Consider the following 23,979-nt stretch of genomic DNA (forward strand, 5'->3'; position numbering starts at 1 on the left):
CCAAATACCAAAATTAAATCAGGATCAAATAGATCATCTAAACAGACCCATAACCCCTAAAGAAATAGAAGGGGCTTCAGGTGTCTGCTTAGGGATCTGAATGGCCTGGGCCACAGCACTCGGTCTCCAGGAAGTGCAGCAGACCTGGTGTGCACCTGGAAGCAGACTGTGAGCACACAGCTTGCTCCGGCAGCACAGAGCTTAGGTTCCAGTCCTGAGGCCTCTGGCTGGAGCCCTCAGATCACCGCGGGATCCAAAACAGCCTGGGCCGCAACACCACATCTCCAGGTCCTGCAAGAGGCAAGAGGGGCATCCCGGAGGCCTGCTGGGAGCCTTCAGGTATCTGCTTCGGGATCTGAATGGCCTGGGCCACAGCACCCTGCCTCCAGGCAGTGCAGGAGGTCAGCTGTGCACCAGAGGCCACCTGGGAAGAGGCAGCTTTCACTGGTGAGTCCAGCATTGACAAGACCAACTAACACCAGTGAGAACTAGATGGCAAAAGGCAAACGCAGAAACGTCACTAACAGAAAACAAGGCAATATGGCAGCATCTGAACCCAATTCTCCTTTAACAGCATGTCCTGAATACCCCCATCACACTGGTAAAACAAGATTTGGATTTAAAATCATGGGTCATGATGCTGGTACAGGAACACATGAAGGACATGCTTAAAGAAATTCAGGAGAAAATGGATTAAAAGTTAGAAGCCCTTACAAGTGAAAAACAAAAATCATTGAAAGAAATTCAGGAGAATACAAAAGCCAATAAGGAGGAAATGCAAAAATCACTTAAAGAAATACAGGAGAACTTTGGTCAATAGGCTGAGGTCATGAAAGAGGAAACACAAAAATCTCTTAAAGAATTACAGGAAAGCACAAACAAGCAAGTGAAGCAGCTAAGCAAAACCATCCAGGATCTAAAATCAGAAGTAGAAACAACTAAGAAAACTCAAAGGGAGACAACGTTGGAGATAGAAAACCTTGGGAAGAAATCAGGGGTCATAGATGCAAATATCAACAACAGAATACAAGATACAGAAGAAAGAATTTCAGATGCTGAAGATACCATAGAAACCATGGACTCAACAGTTAAAGAAAATGCAAAATGCAAAAAGCTTGTAACCCAAAATATCCAGGAAATCCAGGACACAATGAGAAGACCAAACCTAAGAATTATAGGCATAGATGAGACTGAAGATTTACAACTTAAAGGTCCACCAATATCTTCAATAAAATTATGGAAGAAAACTTCCCTAAGCTAAAGAAAGAGATGCCCATGAATATACAAGAAGCCTACAGAACTCCAAACAGACTGGACCAGAACAGAAATACTTCCTGTCACATAATAATCAAACCACCAAATGTACTAAACAAAGAAAGAATATTAAAGGCAGTAAGAGAAAAAGGCCAAGTAACATATAAAGGAAGACCTATCAGAATCCCAGCAGACTTTTCACCTGAGACTATGAAAGCTAGAAGATCCTGGGCAGATCTCATGCAGACTCTAAGAGAACACAAATGCCAGCCAAAACTACTATACCCAGCAAAACTCTCAATCACCATAGATGGAGAAACTAAGATATTCCATGACAAAACCAAGTTTACCCAATATCTTTCCACAAACCCAGCCTTACAAAGGATAACAGGAGGAAAACATCAATACAAGGAGGGAAACTTGACCCTGGAAAAAGCAAGATACTAACCTTCCCTCATCAACCCCAAAAGAAGTTAACCAATCAAATTTAAAAAATAACATCAAACATGACAGGAAGTAACAATCACTATTCCTTAATATCTCTTAAAATCAATGGACTCAATGCCCCAATAAAAAGACATAGACTAACCGACTGGATACGTAAATAGGACCCTACATTTTGTTGCATACAGGAAACACACCTCAGGGTCAAAGACAAACACTACCTTAGAGTAAAAGGCTGGAAGACAATTTTACAAGCAAATGGTCTCAGGAAACAAGCTGGAGTAGCCATTCTAATATCAGATAAAATTGACTTTCAACCCAAAGTCATCAAAAGAGACTCTGAGGTACACTTCTTGCTGGTCAAAGGAAAAATACAACAAGAAGAATTCTAAATCCTGAGCATCTATGCTCCAAATACAAGGGCACCCTCATTCATAAAAGAAACTTTATTAAAGCTCAAAGCACACATTGCACCTAACACAATAATTGTGGGTGACTTCAACACTGCACTTTCCTCAATGGACCGATCAGGAAAACAGAAACTGAACAGGGACATAATGTAACTAATTGAAGCTTTGGATGAATTATATTTAACAGATATATATAGAACATTCTATCCTAAAGCAAAAGAATATACCTTTTTCTCAGCACCTCATGGTACCTTCTCCAAAATCGACCACATAACTGGTCACAAGACAGACCTCAACAAATATAAGATCAAACTAATCTGATGCCTCCTATCAGATCACTATGGAGTAAAAGTGGTCATCAATAACAACAAAAACAACAGAAAACCCACATACACGTGGAAACTGAACAATATTCTACTCAATGATACCTTGGTCAAGGAAGAAATAAAGAAAGAAATTAAAGACTTTTTAGAACTTAATGAAAATGAAGACACGACATACCCAAATCTATGGGACACAATGAAAGCAGTGCTAAGAGGAAAACTCATAGCCCTGAGTGCCTCCAAAAAGAAAATGGAGAGAGCATACACTAACAGCTGAATGACACACCTGAAAGCCCTGGAACAAAAAGAAGCTATTTGACCCAGGAGGAATAGAAGGCAGGAAATAATCAAACTCAGGGCCGAAATCAACCAAGTAGAAACAAAGAGAACCATAGAAAGAAGCAACAAAACCAGGAGCTGGTTCTTTGAAAAAATCAACAAGATAGATAAACCCTTAGCCAGACTAACCAAAGGGCACAGAGACAGTATCCAGATCAACAAACTTAGAAATGAAAAGGGAGATATAACAACAGAAACTGAGGAAATTCAAAAAATCATTAGATCCTACTACAAAAGCCTATACTCGACACAACTGGAAAATCTGGAGGAAATGAACAGTTTCCTAGACAGATATCCGACACCAAAACTAAATCAGGATCAAATCGATCAACTAAACAGTCCCATAACACCTGAAGAAATAAAAAGGATCATAGAAAGTCTCCCAACCAAAAAACACACAGGACCAGATGGCTTCAGTGCAGAATTCTATCAGACCTTCATAAAAGACCTAACACCAATACTCTTCAAACTACTCCACAAAATAGAAACTCTACCCAACTCGTTCTATGAAGCCACAACTACGCTGATACCAAAAGCTCACAAAGATCCAAAAAAGAAAGAGAACTTCAGGCCAATTTCTCGTATGAATATTGATGCAAAAATACTTAATAAAATTCTTGCCAACCGAATCCAAGAACACATCAAAATGATCATCCACCATGATCAAGTAGGCTTCATTCCAGGGATGCAGGGATGGTTCAATATAAGGAAATCCATCAATGCTATCCACTACATAAACAAACTCAAAGAAAAAAAACATATGATCATCTCATTAGATGCAGAAAAAGCATTTGACAAAATCCAGCATCCTTTCATGCTAAAAGTATTGGAAAGAACAGGAATTCAAGGCCCATACCTAAACATCATTAAAGCAATATACAGCAAATCGGTAGCTAACATCAAAATAAACGGATAGAAATTTGAAGCAATCCCACTAAAATCAGGGACTAGACAAGGCTGTCCTCTCTCTCCATATCTTTTCAATATAGTACTTGAAATTCTAGCTAGAGCAATTAGACAACATAAGGAGGTCAAGGGGATACAAGTTGGAAAGGAAGAAGTCAAATTATCACTATTTGCAGATGACATGATAGCCTACTTAAGTGACCCGAAAACCTCCACCAGAGAACTCCTACAGCTGATAAACAACTTCAGCAAAGTGGCTGGTTATAAAATCAACTCAAGCAAATCAGTTGCCTTCCTATACTCAAAGGATAAACAGGCTGAGAAAAAAGTTAGGGAAATGACACCCTTCACAATAGCCACAAACAATATAAAGTATCTTGGTGTGACTCAAACCAAACAAGTGAAAGATCTATACGACAAGAACTTCAGGTCACTGAAGAAGAAATCGAAGAAGACCTCAGAAAATGGAAAAATCTGCCATGCTTGTGGATTGGCAGGATTAATATAGTTAAAATGGCCATCTTGCCAAAAGTGATCTACAGATTCAATGCAATCCCCATCAAAATCCCAACTCAGTTCTTCACATAGTTAGAAAAAGCAATTCTCAAATTCATCTGGAATAACAAAAATCCCAGGATAGCTAAAACTATTCTCAACAACAAAAGAAATTCTGGGAGAATCAGTATCCCTGACTTCAAGCAATACTACAGAGCAATAGTGTTAAAAACAAAACAAAACTGCATGGTATTGGCACAGTGACAGACAAGTGGACCAATGGAATAGAATTGAAGATCCAGAAATGAATCCACACACCTATGGACACTTGATCTTTGACAAAGGAGCCAAAAACATCCAGTGGAAAAAAGCCTTTTCAACAAATGGTGCTGGTTTAATTGGAGGTCAGCATGCAGAAGAATGCGAATTGATCCATTCTTATCTCATGTACTAAATTTCACTCCAAGTAGATCAAGGATCTCGATGTAAAACCAGACACACTGCAACTAATAGAAAAGAAACTGGAGAAGACCCTAGAGGACATGGGCACAGGGGAAAAGTTCCTGAACAGATCACCAATAGCTTATGCTCTAAGATCAAGAATTGACAAATGGGACCTCACAAAATTACAAAGTTTCTGTAAGGCAAAGGACACTGTTAAAAGGACAAAACAGCAACCATCAAATTGGGAAAGGATATTCACCAACCCTACATCTGATAGAGGGCTAATATCCAATATAAACAAAGAACTCAAGAAGTTAAGACACCAGGGAACCAAATAACCCTATTAAAAAAATGGGGTACAGATCTAAACAAAGAATTTTTCACCTGAAGAAAATCAGATGGCCGAGAGGCACCTTAAGAAGTGCTCAACATCATTAGTCATTAGGGAAATGCAAATCAAAACAACCCTGAGATTTCACCTTACACCTGTGAGAATGGCTAAGGTCAAAAACTCAGGAGACAGCAGGTGTTGGTGAGGATGTGAAGAAAGAGGAACACTCCTCCACTGCTGGTGGATCTGTAAGATGGTACAACCACTTTGGAAATCAGTCTGGTGGTTCCTCAGAAAACTGGACGTGACACTTCCAGAGGACCCTGCTATACCTCTCCTGGGCATATACCCAAAGGATTCCCCGGCATGCAATAAAGACACATGCTCCATTATGTTCACAGCAGCCTTATTTATAATAGCCAGAAGCTGGAAAGAATCCAGATGCTCCTCAAAGGAGGAATGGATACAGAAAATGTGGTATATTTGCACAATGGAATACTACTCAGCGATTAGAAACAATGAATACTCAAAATATTTAGGCAAATGGTTTGATCTGGAAAATATCATCCTAAGTGAGGTAACCCAGTCACAAAAGAATACACATGGAATACAATCTCTGGTAAGTGGATATTAATTAGCCAAGAAGCCCTGAATACCCAAGGCACAAATCGCATAACAAATAACTCCCATGAAGAAGTATGGAGAAGGTCCTGATCCTGGAAAGGATTGATCTAGCATTGGAGGGGAATATAAGGACAGAGAAAAAAAGGAGGGAGGTGATTGGAGAATGGATGGAGAGAAGAGGGTTTATGGGACATATGGGGAGGGGGGGATCTGGGAAAGGGGAAATCATTTGGAATGTAAACAAAGAATATAGAAAATAAAAATATTAAAAAAAAAAGAAAGAAAGAAATAGAAGGGGTCATAGAAAGCCTTCCGAACAAAAAAAAAAAAAAAAAACAAAACAAACAAACAAAAAAAAAAAACACAGGACCAGATGGTTTTAGTGCAGAATTCTATCAGACCTTCAAAGAAGACTTAACACCAATACTCTTCAAACTATTCCACCAAATAGAAACAGAAGGAACAATACCCAACTCCTTCTAGGAAGCCACAATTATGTTGATACCAAAACCACACAAAGATCCAACTAAGAAAGAGAATTTCAGGCCAATTTCCCTTATGAACATCGATGCAAAAATACTCAAAATTCTTGCCCACCGAATCCAAGAACGCATCAAAACGATCATCCACCATAATCAAGTAGGCTTCATCCCAGGGATGCAGGGATGGTTCAATATATGGAAACCCATCAATGCTATCCACTACATAAACAAATTCAAGGAAAAAAAACCACATGATCATTTCATTGGATGCTGAAAAAGCATTTGACACAATTCAGCATCCTTTCATGCTTGAAAAGGACAGGAATTCAAGGCCCATATCTAAACACAGTAAATGCAATATACAGCAAACCAGTAAACAACATCAAACTAAATGGAGAGAAACTTGAAGCAATCCCCCTAAAATCAGGAACTAGACAAGGCTGCCCCCTCTCTCCTCATAAATTTGCAGGTTTATGTCTCTAGTAGAGCACCTCCTAACATGCATGAAACCCTGGGTTCAATCTCGGCCTGGAAAAATTATATAAGTTAAAAGAAAATTTAAAATATATGAATAAAAGTAATAGAAAGAAAAATTTCAACTTACACTCACAAACAGGTGCCTCAGTATCCCAAGCAACATTTTGATCAGAGATGATGCATACAGCAGAGGAGGAACCAATCAGGCGATATCTACACACAGAATAAAGAATATTAAGTAATATGTAAGTATATGCTTAAACTGCTGATTCCCAGGGATTACTATCTTAGAAACTTCAGGATATTTTTGTCATGTTAACAAAATCTTACATCCTCTTTTGGACGTTTTGATTTCCTTCTACATTCCTTCCTAACTAAAAGAGATTTCTCTTTTTATTATCCTACTACCAACCAGCAGTAAATTATAGTTATTTCCTATAAGTCTTATATTTAAAGATATTACAAGCCTTTTGAAGGCAAAGGAAATGTTATATGTATTTTTGTATATTATATGAAGATGAATTCATTTATACTTTGTAAGCATTAGTGTGAATACCTAGATAAGGGAATGCTTTATCAGCAAGATACAGCAAAGAAACTCTAATCTGAACAGGAGTTGAATGAAGACTTCATTCTTTCTTTTTCCTTTTTTTAAAATTTTTTTTTCTTTTTTGATATATGTTTTATTTACATTTCAAATGATTTCCCCTTTTCTGGGTCCCCACTCCCCGCAAGTCCCACAAGCCCTCTTCCCTCCCCCTGTTCCTCCATCTACCCCTTCCCACTTCCCTGTTCTGGTATTCCCCTATACTGTTGCAATGAGTCTTTCCAGAACCAGGGGCCACTCCTCCATTCTTTTTGGACCTCATTTAATATGTGGATTATGTCTTAGGTATTCAAAGTTTCTAGGCTAATATCCACTTATCAGTGAGTGCATACGATGATTGATCTTTTGAGACTGTGTTACCTCACTTAGTATGATGTTCTCCAGCTCCATACATTTGTCTAAGAATTTTATGAATTCATTGTTTCTAATGGCTGAATAGTACTTCATTATGTAAATATACCACATTTTTTTGAAGCTGGGTTCTTTCCAGCTTCTGGCTACTACAAATAGGGCTGCTATAAACATAGTGGAGCATGTGTCCTTATTGCATGCCGGAGAGTCCTCTGGGTATATGCCCAGGAGTGGTATAGCAGGGTCCTCCGGAAGTGTCATGCCCAGATTTCTGAGGAACCGCCAGACTGATTTCCAATGTGGTTGCATCATCTTGCAATCCCACCAGCAGTGGAGGAATGTTCCTCTTTCTCCACATCCTCACCAACACCTGCTGTCTCCTGAGTTTTTGACCTTAGCCATTCTGACTGGTGTGAGGTGAAATCTCAGGATTGTTTTGATTTGCATTTCCCTAATGATTAATGATTTTGAGCATTTCTTAAGGTGCTTCTCAGTCATCTGAAGTTCTTCAGGTGAAAATACTTTGTTTAGCTCTGTACCCCATTTGTTAATAGGGGTACATTTCTTAAGGTGTTTCTCAGCCCTCTGAAGTTCTTCATGTGAAAATTCTTTGTTTAGCTCCATACGCCACTTTTTAATGGGGTTATTTGGTTCTCTGGGTTCTACCTTCTTGAGTTCTTTGTATATATTAGATATTAGCCCTCTGTCGGATTTAGGGTTGGTGAAGATCCTTTCCCAATCCATTGGTTAACGTTTTGTCCTTTTGACAGTGTCCTTTGCCTTACAAAACTTTGTAGTTTTATGAGGTCCCATTTGTCAATTCTTGATCTTAGAGCATAAGCTATTGATGTTCTTTCTATTCAGGAACTTTTCCCCTGTACCGATGTCCTCAAGGGTCTTCCCCAGTTTCTTTTCTATTAGTTTCAGTGTGTCAGGTTTTATGTGGAGGTCCTTGATCCATTTGGAGTTGAGCTTAGTACAAGGAGATAAGAATGGATTGATTCTCATTCGTCTGCATGCTGACCTCCTATTGAACCAGCACCATTTGTTGAAAAGACTATCTTTTTTTCACTGGATGCTTTCAGCTCCTTTGTCGAAGATCAAGTGACCATAGGTGTGTGGGCTCATTTCTGGGTCTTCAATCCCATTCCATTGATCCACTTGCCTGACATTGTACCAATACTATGCAGTTTTTATCACTATTGCTCTGAGTAAAGTTGAGGTCTGGGATACTGAATCCCCCTGAAGTTCTTTTACTCTTAAGAATAGTTTTAGCTATCCTGGGTTTTTTGTTATTCCAGATGATTTTGAGAATTGCTCTTTCTAGCTCTATGAAGAACAGTGTTGGGATTTTTATGGGGATTGCATTGAATCTATAGATTGCCTTTGGCAAGATGGCCATTTTAACTATATTAATCCTGCCAATCCACGAGCATGGAAGAGTTTTCCATTTTCTGAGGTCTTCTTCGATTTCCTTCTTCAGAGATCTGAAGTTCTTGTCATATAGGTCTTTCACTTGTTTGATTAGAGTCACCCCAAGATACTTTATACTGTTTGTGTCTATTGTGAAGGGTGTCATTTCCCTAATTTCTTTCTCACTCTGCTTATACTTTGAGTATATAAAGGCTACTTAATAGCTTGCATTGATTTTGTAGCCAGCCACTTTGCTAAAGTTTATCATCAGCTGTAGGAGTTCTTTAGTAGAGTTTGTTGGGTCACTTAAGTATACTATCATATCATCTGCAAATAGTGATAGTTTGACTTCTTCCTTTCCAATTTGTATCCCTTTGACCTCCTTATGTTGTCTAATTGCTCTAGCTAGGACTTCAAGAACTATATTGAAAAGATATGGAGAGAGGGGCAGCCATGTCTAGTCCCTGATTTTAGTGGGATTGCTTCAAGTTTCTCTCCATTTAGTCTGATGTTGGCTACCGGTTTGTTGTATATTGCTTTTACTGTGTTTAGATATGGGCCTTGAATTCCTGTCCTTTCCAAGACTTTTAGCATGAAAGGATGCTGAATTTTGTCAAATGCTTTTTCAGCATCTAATGAAATAATCATGTGGGTTTTTTTTTCTTTGAGTTTATATAGTGGATAGCATTTATGGATTTCCTTATATTGAACCATCCCTGCATTCCTGGGATGAAGCCTACTTGATTATGGTGGATGATCATTTTGATGTGTTCTTGGATTCGGTTGACCAGAGTTTTATTGAGTATTTTTGCATCGATGTTCATAAGGGAAATTGGCCTGAAATTCTCTTTCTTAGTTGGATCTTTGTGTGGTTTTGGTATCAGCGTAATTGTGGCTTCGTAGAAGGAACTGGGTAATGTTCCTTCTGTTTCTATTTGGTTGAATAGTTTGAAGAGTATTGGTGTTAAGTCTTCTTTGAAGGTGTGATAGAATTCTACACTGAAACCATCTGGTCCTGTGCTTTTTTTGGTAGGAAGGCTATCTATGACCCCTTCTATTTCTTTAGGGGTTATGGGTCTGTTTAGATGGTCTATTTGATCCTGGATTAATTTTGGTATTTGGTATCTGTCTAAGACAATGTCCATTTCCTCCAGATTCTCCAGTTGTGTTGAGTCCAGGCTTTTGTAGTAGGATCTGATGATTTTTTTTAATTTCCTCGGTTTCTGTTGTATTATCTCCCTCTTCATTTCTAATCTTGTTAATTTGGATACTTTCTCTGTGCCCTTTGGTTAGTCTGGCTGAGGGTTTATCTATCTTGTTGATTTTTTCAAAGAACCAGTTTTTGGTTTTGTTGATTCTTTGTATGGCTCTCTTGGTTTCTACTTGATTGATTTCAACCCTGAGTTTGGTGATTTCCTGTCTTCTTCTCCTCCTGGGTGAATTAGCTTCTTTTTGTTCCAAGGCTTTCAGTTGTTCTGTTAATCTTCTAGTGTATGCTCTCTTGAATTTCTTTTTGGAGGCACTCAAAGCTATGACTTTTCCTCTTCGCACTGCTTTCATTGTGTCCCATAGATTTGTGTATGTAGTGCATTCATTTTCGTTAAATTCTAAAAAATCTTTGATTTCTTTCTTTATGTCTTCCTTGACCAAGGTATCATTGAGTTCAGTTTCCATGTGTATGTGGGCTTTCTGTTGTTTTTATTGTTATTAAAGACCACTTTTACTCCATAGTGATCTGATAGGAGGCATGGGATTATTTCAATCTTATATTTGTTGAGGTCTGTCTTGTGACCAACTATATGATTGATTTTGGAGAAGGTACCATGAGGTGCTGAGAAAAAAAGGTATATTCTTTTGCTTTGGGATGAAAAGTTATATATATATATATATATATATATATATATATATATATATATATATATATATATATATATATGTTAAATCCAACTGGTCCAAAGATTCAATTAGTTTCACTGTTTCCCTGTTTAGTTTCTGTTTTCCTGATTGGTGTATTGGTGAGAGTGGAGTGTTGAAGTCACCCACAATTATTGTGTTAGGTGCAATGCGTGCTTTGAGCTTTAGTAAAGTTTCTTTTATGAATTAGGGCGCCCTTGTATTTGGAGCATAGATGCTCAGGATTGAGAGTTCTTCTTGTTGCATTTTTCCTTTGACCAGCAAGAAGTGACATTCCATGTCTCTTTTGATGACATTAGGTTGAAAGCCAATTTTATCTGATATTAGAATGGCAACTCTGGCTTGTTTCCTGGGACCATCTGCTTGTAGAATTGTCTTCCAGCCTTTTACTCTAAGGTAGTTTTTGTCTTTGACACTGAGGTGTGTTTCCTGTATGCAGCAAAATGTAGGGTCCTGTTTACGTAACCAGTCTGTTAGTCTATCTCTTTTTATTGGGGAATTGAGTCCATTGATGTTAAGAGCTATTAAGGAGTAGTGGTTATTGCTTTCTATCATTTTTTATTTTAATTTTATACTTGTGTGGTTATCTTCTTTTGGGTTTGATGAAAGAAACTTAATATCCTGCTTTTTCCAGGGTACATTTTCCCTCGTTGTAATGGTGTTTTCCCCCTATTATCCTTTGTAGGGCTGGGTTTGTGGAAAAATAGTGTGTAAATTTGGTTTTGTCATGGAATATCTTGGTTTCTCCATCTATAGTGATTGAGAGTTTCACTGGGTATAGTAGTCTCGGCTGGCATTTGTGTTCTCTTAGAGTCTGCATGAGCTCCGCCCAGGATCTTCTATCTTTCATGGTCTCTGGTGAGAAGTCTGGTGTAATTCTGATAGGTCTTTCTTTACATATTACTTGCCCTTTTTCTCTTACTGCCCTAAGTATTCTTTCTTTGTTTAGTACATTTGGGGTTTTGATTATTATGTGACTGGAGGCATTTCTGTTCTGGTCCAGTCTGCTTGGAGTTCTGTAGGCTTCTTGTATATTCATGGGCATCTCTCTCTTTAGCTTAGGGAATTTTTCTTCCATAATTTTATTGAAGATATTTGCTGGCCCTTTAAGTTGTAAATCTTCACTCTCATCAATACCTATAATCTTTAGATTTGGCTTGTTTGTGTTTTCCTCTAATTCTTTGAGCGATTTTTGTGTTTCCTCTTTCATGACTTCTGCCTGTTGATCAAACTTCTGTATTTTTTTTAAGTAATTTTTGCATTTCCTCCTTACTGGCTACTAACTTCTGACCCATATTCTCCTGAATTTAAGTGATTTTTGTGTTTCCCTTGTAAGGGCTTCTAGCTTTTGATCATTTTTCTCCTGAATTTCTTTAAGAGATTTATTTATGTCCTTCATGTGTTCCTCTAACAGCATCCTTACCAGTGCTTTTAAATCCAACTCTTGTTTTTCTGGTGTGTTGGGGTATCCAGGACTTGCTATTGTTGGGGAATTGGGTTCAGATGTTGCCATAATGCATTGGTTTCTGTTAGTAACGTTCCTACATTTGCCTTTAGCCATCTAGTTCTCCCTGGTGTTAGATGGTCTTATTGTCACTGGCTGGTGCTTCAACCTACTGTGGATCTTTAAGGTTATTTCTGCAACACTGGATGACTGGGTTTCCTCTGGCACAGATTACTGACATGCTGCCTTCCTCTTTTGTGCCTTTGGAGGCCTGCTCAGTCTTGCCTCAAGCAATGTTATACTTGGGTTGTCAAGGTGAACCAGGTGTTCTCTGACTGCTCTGTTATGGAGCGAAGATGGTGTGATGGAGTCACTCCCTCTGTTGATTTTCACATAGGACACAGGTCCCGCAACCGACCAGCTTGCAGACAAACCACTTATGTGCTCAGTTCCTGAGTACAGGCAGACCCCTGGCGGTTTGCACCACCAGAGATCTAAAGCTCAGGGTGATACAGTACCTAGTGACCCTTTTCTGTCCCGGCAGGGAGTGAATATGGCCGTGGGGAATCTCTTCCTCTGCTGCTCTCTGGGCAGGACACAGTCCCCACGTCAGGCGGACTGGCAGACAAACCGCCTATGTGCTCAGTTCCTGAGTGCAGGCAGACCCCTGGTGGTTTGCACCCCCAGGGATCTGAAGCTCAGGGTGATACAGTACCTAGTGACCCTTTTCTGTCCTGGCAGGCAGCGAATATGGCCAAAGCAACTCTTTTGAAGACTTCATTCTTAAAACAGCAATACTTAATTAATGTCGACAATACTCTATTTGTTACTGTGCTGAAAACTGTCTAGTATATCATAAAATTAAAACAATTCATGATATACTTCACAGCAACTGGATCCATACCTATATTATTAGCTCCACACATACACATCATTTTGTACATATAACTGCAAATGGTGTGTTTTAAATTTAAATTCCACCTGCCCCTTTTCCTATGAGAAAGAGACTCTTGTTTGTTTTGTTTTTGAGTCAGCGTTTCTCTGTATAGCCCTGGCTGTCCTGGAACTTGTTCTATAGTCCAGTATTGCCTCAAACTCAGAGATCCTGCCTCTGCCTCCTAAGTTCCAGGATTAGAAACTAGCATCACCATCACCTGGAAGAAAAAAAAAAAGACTTTTACACAATTTCCTATGTGTAGGCTTGTATATTTCCCACCAGGTCAAGATCTACAAGACCCTTTCCTCTCCAAATTGCTTTGATCATGGTGTTTCATTATAGCAACAGTACCCCTAACACACAGTAGGAGTGGGGTATAATATACAACTGAAAATTAATATTAGTAACTACAATTGCTCTTTAAAAGACTTTACATTCAGAGGACAGTTAGGCAAGGCTCCTGTCCTGCAAGCATAACAGAGTATCATTAATAGTGTCAGGGATTGGTGCTTGTCAACAGGATGGGTCTTTACTTGGCCAGTTATTTAGCCATTCCTTCAGTCTCTGCTTCATCTTTGTCCCTGTATTTCTTTTAGAAAGAACAAATTTTGTGTCGAAAGTTTTGTGAGTGTGTTAGTGTCCTCATTCCCCCCACTGGGGGTCCTGCCGGCTACAAGAGGTGACCTCTCCAAGTTCCATGCCCCCACTGGATCTAGGCTAAGTCACCTGCATTGATTCCTCAGAGCCTCCTCCACCCCAGATCTCTGGGACTTCCTAAAGATCCCCACAAACACCCTAACCCTGGGCAGCTGCAGATTTCATTCATTCTTTTGGCCCTCTGGATCTCTCCCATGTCTCTCCTGACACCTGATCCTGCTCCCTCGTTCTCCCCCTCACCCACTTCCCTCTACCCATCAACTAACTGAAACAGATGACGATATCCACAGCCAAATATCGGACAGAGGTTGGGGACTCTTATGGAACAGTTGGGGGAAGGATTGAAGACTCTGAAGGGGATGGGAACCCCACAAGAAGACCAACAGAGTCAACTAACCTGGACCCCTGGGAGCTCTCAGAGACTGAGCCATGAACCACAGAACATACACAGGCTGGAATGAGACCCCTAGTAAATATGTAGCAGATGTACAGCCCAGTCTCCATGTGGGCCCCCCAACAACTGGGGCAGAGACTCTCCCTAAAATTGTAGCCTGATTATAGTGTCTGTTTCCCAATAGGGCTGGCCTCAGTGGGAGAGGATGCACCTAATCTGGCATAGACTTGATGTGTCAGGGTGAGAGCATACCCAGAGGGGCCTACCCTCTCAGATGGGATGGGAAGGTGGGATGAGAGTCTCTGTGGGGGGAGCAGGGGAGCAGCTTTTAGGATGGAAAGGAAGAAGCAAATAAACAAACAAAAAATTTTATATACCTCAGCCAGGTTTACCAAGAAAAACAGAATTATCTAGCAAGTTATTCCCACTGAAAGTATGACATAGACCTAGTGAACTTATTGCTATTTAATAACTTTTGATAATCCTGGTATTATGAAGAGACAGAAATACATTAATCTCTGATATAGTGTATGCATGGTAGTGGTCTAATATTTTACATCTTTTACAGAATATCCTATGTACACTTGAGAAGAATGTATATTCTCTGTTATTTGATAGGCTGTTCTATTTATATCTGCTCCTCTTTTACTGAGTTTATTTGATGAACGATCTATTTATTGCTGAAAATGGAGTACTGACGTCCTGTACTATCATAGTAATGTTGTTAATTCCATCCATCAATTGTTAATATTTGCTTTACATAATCATGTGCTCTGACATGAATATGCATTTATAACTGTCACATCCCTGTACTCAATTGATCATTTTAGTATTATACAGTTGCAGTGGAGCTAGTTTCTCTGAGCTCAACATGACTATCACCAATATGAAGTACAATTAATGTTGTAATCTATAAGACACCTTGTCCTGAAAAAATAAGCAAAAAATACGGCTCATAGCTAGATTTGTGGTAATAGTGATAAAGCTATAAACATGCATTTATGGAAGGAAATAGAAGGGTCACAAGATCCTTACCTGAGATTCCAGTAGTCACCCCCTCCTGCTTCAACTACACATAGTTGTAAGGGCTACTAGGATTCATAGGAAGCAAAAGATTAACTGGGAGATGGAATATTTCAATAGTGTAGCTTTTCATTGAGTTATCTGTGCTGAAGGTGGGACTTGAAGTTGCCTTTGAGACAACCATTCTCCTGTAAGTAATCCTGAAAATTTTATTGAATCATCAAGCTAGAATCTTTTCTTTGATCTGCTATTGCTTTCCTTACCTGTGTAAAAGCTGTTTTTTTACTTTATCCCAGAAAAAATTACATATCTATGGTGTTGTCTATTGTGGTAGTCTTTCACTTTATATACTAATAATCACCCTGCCTTATTCCATTTGCCATTCTCATAGAGTATGTTTTCCTTCACTTGCCTTCAGATTGTGTCTTTAAAGTTGTATTTTAAGTTTTTTAGAAGTAGCTGCATATTGTTTTATCTATTCAGCAACTCTAGATATTTTTCCTATTAGAGCATATAACTAATTTTCTTTTAAAGCAAATTATAGATAACTAAGGAATGGCCCCTATTATTTTGTTTTCTGACTATTTTCTACTTTGTTTCCATTCTTTCTCACTTATTTTCTTCTGTAATTTGATGCTTCTTTGGCAGTGGTCATGTTTGATAACTTTATCTTTGTATAACTCATCAGGTTGACTTTGTCATTACTTCAAAGCTTATATAAAATGCCTTAGAGTAATAATAATTTTGAAGCTGATGATAACTTTAACTGAGGTAGTATGAAGGAAGAATGGTCAATAATGAAAGAAGAAGGGCTAAAGAGAACGGTTGGGAACTGGAGAGTAGAATACAGAAGGAATGCAGGGAGGAATAACTGGCCTAGTCTGTGTCTCCACTGCCATCATAAAACAATGATCAAAAGCAAAAATAAGGGGAAAGAAAGGGTTTATTTGACTTACACGTCCATGTTACAGCCCAGCATTGAGGAAAGTCAGGGTAGGAGCCCAACCAGGACCTAGAAGCAGGAATTAAAATAGAGGCTGCAAAGGAATGTTCCTTGCTGTCTGTCTCACTGTCCTGTTCATTCTCAGCCACCTGTGGAGGGCTGGACCCTCCACATCAATCATTAATCAAGACAATACTCCACAGACACGCCCACAGGTCCATCCAATGGAGCCAATTCCTCATCGGAGGTTCCTTCTTCCCAGGTGTCCCTAGTTTGTATCAGGTTAACAAAAACTAACCAACATAAATAACTAAAGACTTTTGAAAAAGTCATATGGAAACCTACTGCTGTTAAAGTTTTAAATACATACATATATAAAAGAAGCTTAAATGGCATTACACAATAACTGAGGGACAATGCCTCTTATAGATACCATAGGATATTAAACAAAAAGTTCAGTCTCAGGTATGGTTTGCCTCTTTGAGTTTTTGATCAGTGGAGTGCTATAGATACCCCCTCAAACATAGCAGGCTATTACCACTGCTCTTATTCACCTTCAGAACTTGTTGATAAGATTCTATTGCTGAAGACACCACATACTTGACTCAAATCGAAAATAATCAAGCTGGTAGTGACTTGGAAGTTATCCATATTGGGTAGCTTTTATAATACTTGAATGCTCTAGGTACATTACCATGTGCAAAGAGTTATCAGCAGTCTTAGCAATGATAAACTCTGCAAGCTACATAACCACTGTCATGGCAAGATATGTCCACTGAGGCAATAGTAACACAAATATTAAAAATAATACCACTTTCTGATCAGGCCTGATATACAAGATGCAATGTGTACCTGGTACTGGTAACTGACATAAAACCAGTGGTTAGCTAGGGCATAGGCCCTAGAGAGGAATCTAATAATATTATTCTGCTACCTACGTAGCAGTAAATAGTAGTAAACTGCATTCTAAGTTCTTATCTTTATACCCATAGTCACTTCTGGTCAACATCCAGAGAATAAGAAAATACAGGGTGGCCAATTCTAAATAGGACATCTTTATCATACATTCTATCCTTCTATACCTGCAGCTCAGGCATCATCATAGACAGAAGAGCAAAAGAATTCCAAGAGCCAGAGATAATGACTGACTGCTAAAGAACAGTGCTTTCTGGACATGACAGGGCCACGACACATATAAACTCATAGCAGCTTTGGATGTGTGCATACGAGCTGCATAAAATCAAGCCTGCCAAAACCACAGCATAGATAGAGAAGGGCTCATGAAGACCCATATCTAGCTAAGGAGTTGTTGGCAATTGATAGCTGCTGGGGGAAGGAAAATAATTTTTTTCAGGGATGCAGTTCTTGAGAAATTACCCATGTTTTAATAGATGGTCTTAATCGCATGCACACATAGGTAGCACTAAGTGGATTCAGTGGGTTTGAAATCAGAACAAATGAAAGTGGGAAGAATAGTGGTAGTGGAAGGTAGGGGAGGAGAAGTGTGGAAAGGGGGGTATATTTGATCATCTAGATATGCATATGTGAAATTTTCAACCAATACTATTTTTTAAAGTTTTATATTTTAATATTCTTTCACCACTTTTTATTTTCAACACATCTGTTATATATCCATTTAAAAATTACTGTAATATAAATTGAAGTGCCCAGAAAAAAAGTCACACCTATATTAAAGATTCTACAAGTCTTACTGACTAATTAGATTGTAGAGAGCTGAAATGCTATAGGTCTGGAGCCAAATTGTCTTGTATGTTTAGCTCCCTTAATACCTACTTATTGGCCACATCTGTTTGACTAATGTCCTGTGATTAGCAGGTAAAATTTCTTTTAGACTGTGCAGATTCTTCCACCAATCCAAAAGCTAAGACTGTTTTAACATCTGAGTCCTATTATAGAGGTTGCTTTGCTAAAATTCATCTATCTGGTGTTTATACCAATGAGCTTTTAAATGTCTTAAGATTTTGTTGTTGTTCTGTTATAAAAACTTCATGTTTCAAAACTTCATGTTGGAACATGGTATGTTAAGCAACCCAAATCTGTTCCTGGGCCATGATCACGCTCATATTTGGCTCAAAAATAAACAATCTCTTATTTCCATTGCTCTGAGAGTTGTTTCTGTGATAACAATAGCTATGGTTATTTTAAAAATATTTTCCTTTTAAACGTTGTACTAAAGCTAAAATTAATTAATGTACCACTATTACAGTGTTTTAATTTGACTGTATTATCACTACAGTGAGTTTTTACTTTCCTAAGTTTTCATGTTGTTAGCTAGCGTGTTTTAACTTGAAGAACTCTCTTTAACATTTTTTGTAAAGAAGACTAATGGTTATAAACGCCAACAATCTTTGTCTAAAAAAGGCTTTGTCTACCCTCCATTCTGAAGGACAGCCTTGCTGATTGTTGTGGTACTGTATTCTTGGTTAAATTTTTTTTCTTTTAGCAATTTGAATTTATCTTAGCTGTCTCTCCTTATAAGTTGTTTGCTGAGAAATCCACAGATGGTCTTACAGAAATTGCCTCTTGTTATAGATAGGATGTGAAATGCCTTCTGCAGGCTCATATTTGAACACTTGGTTCTCAGGTGGTGGTGCATTTTGGGAAGACATGGAACCTGTGAGAGATCAGGTCTTGCTGAAGGAAGCTGGCCACTTGAGAGACCTTGAGATTTATAGCCTGATTCATTATTTCTGGCTTGATTTCCCTACATCCTAACAGCCAATGTGATATACCCAGTTGCCTCACGCTCCTACCACTATGCCTTCCTACTGTGATAGACAAGGCCTTAAACCATGAGCTCAAGTTAATCTCTCTTCCCTTAAGTTACTTCTTGTCAGGTATTTGGTTAGAGCAATGAGAATAATAACTAATATCCCTCTGAGGAAATAGATTGCTTTTCTCTTGTTCCTTTCAAAATGCACTGTTTAAATGATCTTTTTATTTTTAATCTGTGTAGAGTTCTTACAGCTTCATGGTTTTTTGTTTTTGGTTTTTGGTTTTTGTTTGTTTGGTTGGTTGGTTTTGGTTTTTTGGTTTTTTTGGTTTTTTGGATTTGTTTTTTTTTTTTTTTTTTTTTTTTTTTTTTTTCCGAGACAGGGTTTCTCTGTATAGCCCTGGCTGTCCTGGAACTCACTCTGTAGACCAGGCTGGCCTTGAACTCAAGAAATCCGCCTGCCTCTGCCTACCAGAGTGCTGGGATTACAGGCGTGCGCTACCACCGCCAGGCTAGCTTCATGTATCTTAATGTTTATTTTCCCTTTATGTTTGGGAAGTTTGATGTCACATTTTTAAAAAAGTAAGCTTTCTGCCTATTTATTTTTCTTTGTTCTTTCAGAGACTACCAAACTATACTAATGTGCTTAATGATGGCTCAAAATGCTTCCCCTTTACTTCATTAAAATTTTCTTCTCTTTGTTCAAACTAAGTGTTAAAACCTTTGTATGTATTCTCAGTTTACTCATTGTATTTCTTGACTGTAAAATTTGTCTGAGTCTTCTTTAGGTTTTAGTTTTCATTTGTTTTGTTTACTGTATTCCTGCATTTTCTGTGTTCTCCTGCAATTCACCAACCTCCTTCAAAGAAGTCATTCTGAGTTTTTGGTTAAGTATCTATTGAGTTCCTTTGTCAGTTTCAGCTGCTATCCCAAGTGCATTTTGTGGAGCTGTTTTCAAAGTGAGCTGTTGTTCTTTTGCTTATGCATAGGTTTGCTGTACCTTAAAAGGTAGACAGGCAATCCAGTGTTCACAAACATTTCACAAGTCACCGTGCTCTAATGAGATCTATAAGTTTGCTGTTGGAGTTTTCAGACATATTGGTCTGTTGCCTACTTCAGAAATGTATGGGGACTATCTAAACATAGTAAAAGCAATATACAGCAAACCGGTAGCCAGCATCAAACTAAATGGAGAGAAACTTGAAGCAATCCCACTAAAATCAGGGACTAGACAGGGCTGCCCCCTTTCTCCTTATCTTTTCAATATTGTACTTGAGGTACTAGCTCAGGCAATTCGACAACATAAGGAGGTCAAAGGGATACAAATTGGAAAAGAAGAAGTCAAACTATCATTATTTGCAGATGACATGATAGTCTACCTAAGTGACCCAAAAAACTCCACTAGAGAACTCCTACAGCTGATAAACAACTTCAGCAAAGTGGCAGATTATAAAATCAACTCAAGCAAATCAGTGGCCTTCCTATACTCAAAGGATAAGCAGGCTGAGAAAGAAATTAGGGAAATGACCCCCTTCACAATAGCCACAAATAGTATAAAGTATCTTGGGGTGACTCTTACCAAACATGTGAAAGATCTGTATGACAAGAACTTCAAGACTCTTAAGAAGGAAATGGAAGAAGACCTCAAAAAATGGGAAAACCTCCCATGCTCATGGATCGGTAGAATCAATATAGTTAAAATGGCCATTTTGCCAAAAGTAATTTACAGATTCAATGCAATACCCATCAAAATCCCAACTCAATTCTTCACAGAGTTAGAAAGAGCAATTATCAAATTCATCTGGAATAACAAAAAACCCAGAATAGCTAAAACTATTCTCAGCAACAAAAGAAATTCTGGGGGAATCAGTATCCCTGACCTCAAGCAATACTACAGAGCAATAGTGTTAAAAACTGCATGGTATTGGTACAGTGACAGGCAGGAGGATCAATGGAACAGGATTGAAGATCCAGAAATGAACCCACACACCTATGGCCACTTGATCCTCGACAAAGAGGCTGAAAACATCCAATGGAAAAAAGATAGCCTTTTCAACAAATGGTGCTGGTTCAACTGGAGGTCAGCATGCAGAAGAATGCGAATTGATCCATCCTTGTCTCCTTGTACTAAGCTCAAATCCAAATGGATCAAGGACCTCCACATAAAGCCAGACACTCTGAAGTTAACAGAAAAGAAACTGGGGAAGACCCTTGAGGACATCGGTACAGGGAGAAAGTTTCTGAACAGAACACCAATAGCGTATGCTCTAAGATCAAGAATTGACAAATGGGACCTCATAAAATTACAAAGTTTCTGTAAGGCAAAGGACACTATCAAGAGGACAAATCGGCAACCAACAAATTGGGAAAAGATCTTCACCAATCCTACATCAGATAGAGGGCTAATATCCAATATATATAAAGAACTCAAGAAGTTAGACTCCAGAAGACCAAACAACCCTATTAAAAAGGGGGTACAGAGTTAAACAAAGAATTCTCACCTGAAGAACATCGGATGGCGGAGAAGCATCTTAAAAAATGCTCAACTTCATTGGTCATTAGGGAAATGCAAATCAAAACAACCCTGAGATTTCACCTTACACCAGTCAGAATGGCTAAGATTAAAAATTCCGGAGATAGCAGGTGTTGGAGAGGGTGCGGAGAAAGAGGAACACTCCTCCACTGCTGGTGGGGTTGCAAATTGGTACAATCACTCTGGAAATCAGTCTGGCGGTTCCTCTGAAAACTGGGCACCTCACTTCCAGAAGATCCTGCTATACCACTCCTGGGCATATACCCAGAGGATTCCCCACCATGTAATAAGGATACATACTCTACTATGTTCATAGCAGCCCTATTTATAATTGCCAGATGCTGGAAAGAACCCAGGTATCCCTCAACAGAAGAGTGGATGCAAAAAATGTGGTATATCTACACACTGGAGTACTATTCAGCCATTAGAAACAATGAATTCATGAAATTCTTAGGCAAATGGATGGACCTAGAGAACATCATACTAAGTGAGGTAACCCAGACTCAAAAGATGAATCAAGGTATGCACTCACTAATAAGTGGATATTAACCTAGAAACCTGGATTACCCAAAATATAATCTACACATCAAATGAGGTACAAGAAGAAAGGAAGAGTGGCCCCTTGTTCTGGAAAGACTCAATGAAGCAGTATTCGGCAAAACCAGAACGGGGAAGTGGGAAGGGGTGGGTGGGAGGACAGGGGGAGAGAAGGGGGCTTACGGGACTTTTTAGGAGTGGGGGGGCTAGGAAAGGGGAAATCATTTGAAATGTAAATAAAAAATATATCGAATTAAAAAAAAAAAGAAATGTATGGGGTCTTCAATTTCTTTACAATTGTGCCAACACTTCTATGATCTTTCCTTTAGATTTTTTTTTGTAGGTGAGAAAGTATCTCAAAGTGATTATAATTTGTATTTTGATATACATATGCAGTAAATATCTTACTTATAGACCATTTGTGCATTTTCTTTGGAAATGTTTAATCCTTTGCTCATTTTTTTGTTTGTTTTGAGACAGGATCTCATTATAAGCTGGCTGGTTTGGAACTCGATATGTAGACCAGACTGACTTTGAATCCAGGAGCTATGTCTCCCTCTGTTTCCTGAGCACTGTGGTTAAAGACATACATCACCACCCTTGGCTCAAAGATATATTTCTTCTTTTTAATTATGTGTATATGTGGGTTTGTGTTTGTGCATATAGGACTAGTGAAGACCTGAAGAGTGTGTTTCAGTTCCCTGGAGCCATAGTTACAGGTAGATGTGGGTGCTAGGAACTGACCCCAGGTCTTCAGCAAGGGCAGTATATACCCTTAACAGCTGAGCCATCTCTTCAGTCCCTCCTTTGCCTATTTTAAAATTATCTGTCTTTTCACAGGAATTATAAGAACTCTATATTAGGGAAATATCTTTTTAAATTCCATGCTTTAGAAGTATTTTTCTAATTGTGTTATTTCAAACCTGTTCTTTGAAAAGCAAATGTTTTAAAGGTTTTGAACCCTCAAATACCATTTTTATTTGGTTCTTGATAAAAACAGAGATTTAGTTCATGTCCTATAGCTTAATTAACATTCAGAATTTCACTCTGTGTTGAGTAATGAGGAGAATTAATATTGGCACATAAATGTGAAGACTTCATGCTTGACATATTCAAAGAGGGATTTCTGAGGTTGAATTGTCTTCCCTAAATCATATGCAGATCCTGTAAACTCCTGTTCTCTGTTAATGTGACATCATTTTGTAGATGTAGTTAAGCTAAAATTAGGGTCTTTAGAATGGATCCTAATCCAACATAACCAGTATAACCATAAAAAGAGAGAAGACTGAATATAAATACATACAGAACTACATATATACACAGATATAGAAAGAAAGCAACCATGTAGATGGACGCAGAAATTAGTTATGCTCTACAGACATCGAAGGCCTGGAGCTCCCAGAAGCTGGAGGAGGCAAGGAAGATTCCACCCCTAAAGACATCAGAGGGAGAAGAGTCCTGATAACACCTTACTTTGGACTTGTAGACTCAGAATAAAACTCTTTATAATTTCTATTTAGAAACACTCTGTAGTACTCCTATCAACAACCTTGGTAAACTAATAAAGGCTTTGAATTTAAGGCCTGTTTTTCCTCAGAGCACCCTGAGCTTTTCTTTCTTCTAGTAGCATCCACTGTGAATTTCAGAAGTCTGTGTGCTTAGACTGCACTATCTCACTCAGTGAGTGCCTCACTTTCTCTATGCTTCCATAATTAGAAACATCCCCTAAAGGCTCACAGATTAAAAGCATAGTCTCCCAGGCTATAATCTTATTGGGATGTGGTAGAATCTTTAAGAGGTAAGCCTTAAGGGACAAAATTAGGACACCACTGACAACGCCTTAGGAGAAGATATTGAGACCTTAGCCCTTTCTTGCCTCTCTTTTCCTTATGGCAAGAATAAGGTGAATGGGCCTTCTTTAATGGACCAAAGCAAGAAAGGGAGTCAAGACAGCATGAATTGA

The 23,979-nt window shown here is 38.6% G+C and overlaps 1 protein-coding gene across 5 annotated transcripts in view; it reads right to left on the reverse strand.

The window, feature by feature from the left end:
- The window catches only part of Cr1l (complement C3b/C4b receptor 1 like), a 49,877-nt gene that overhangs the window by 21,359 nt on the left and 4,539 nt on the right, over nucleotides 1-23,979 (reverse strand). For all 5 annotated transcript variants that reach the window (XM_052199993.1, XM_052199997.1, XM_052199994.1 and 2 more), the window contains one exon: nucleotides 6,657-6,742. In XM_052199993.1, coding sequence (XP_052055953.1) covers nucleotides 6,657-6,742 — 86 coding nt within the window. The remainder of the gene's footprint in view (nucleotides 1-6,656; nucleotides 6,743-23,979) is intronic.

This window comes from Apodemus sylvaticus, chromosome 12 (genome assembly GCF_947179515.1).
Source record: "Apodemus sylvaticus chromosome 12, mApoSyl1.1, whole genome shotgun sequence".
NCBI classification, from domain to species: domain Eukaryota; kingdom Metazoa; phylum Chordata; class Mammalia; order Rodentia; family Muridae; genus Apodemus; species Apodemus sylvaticus.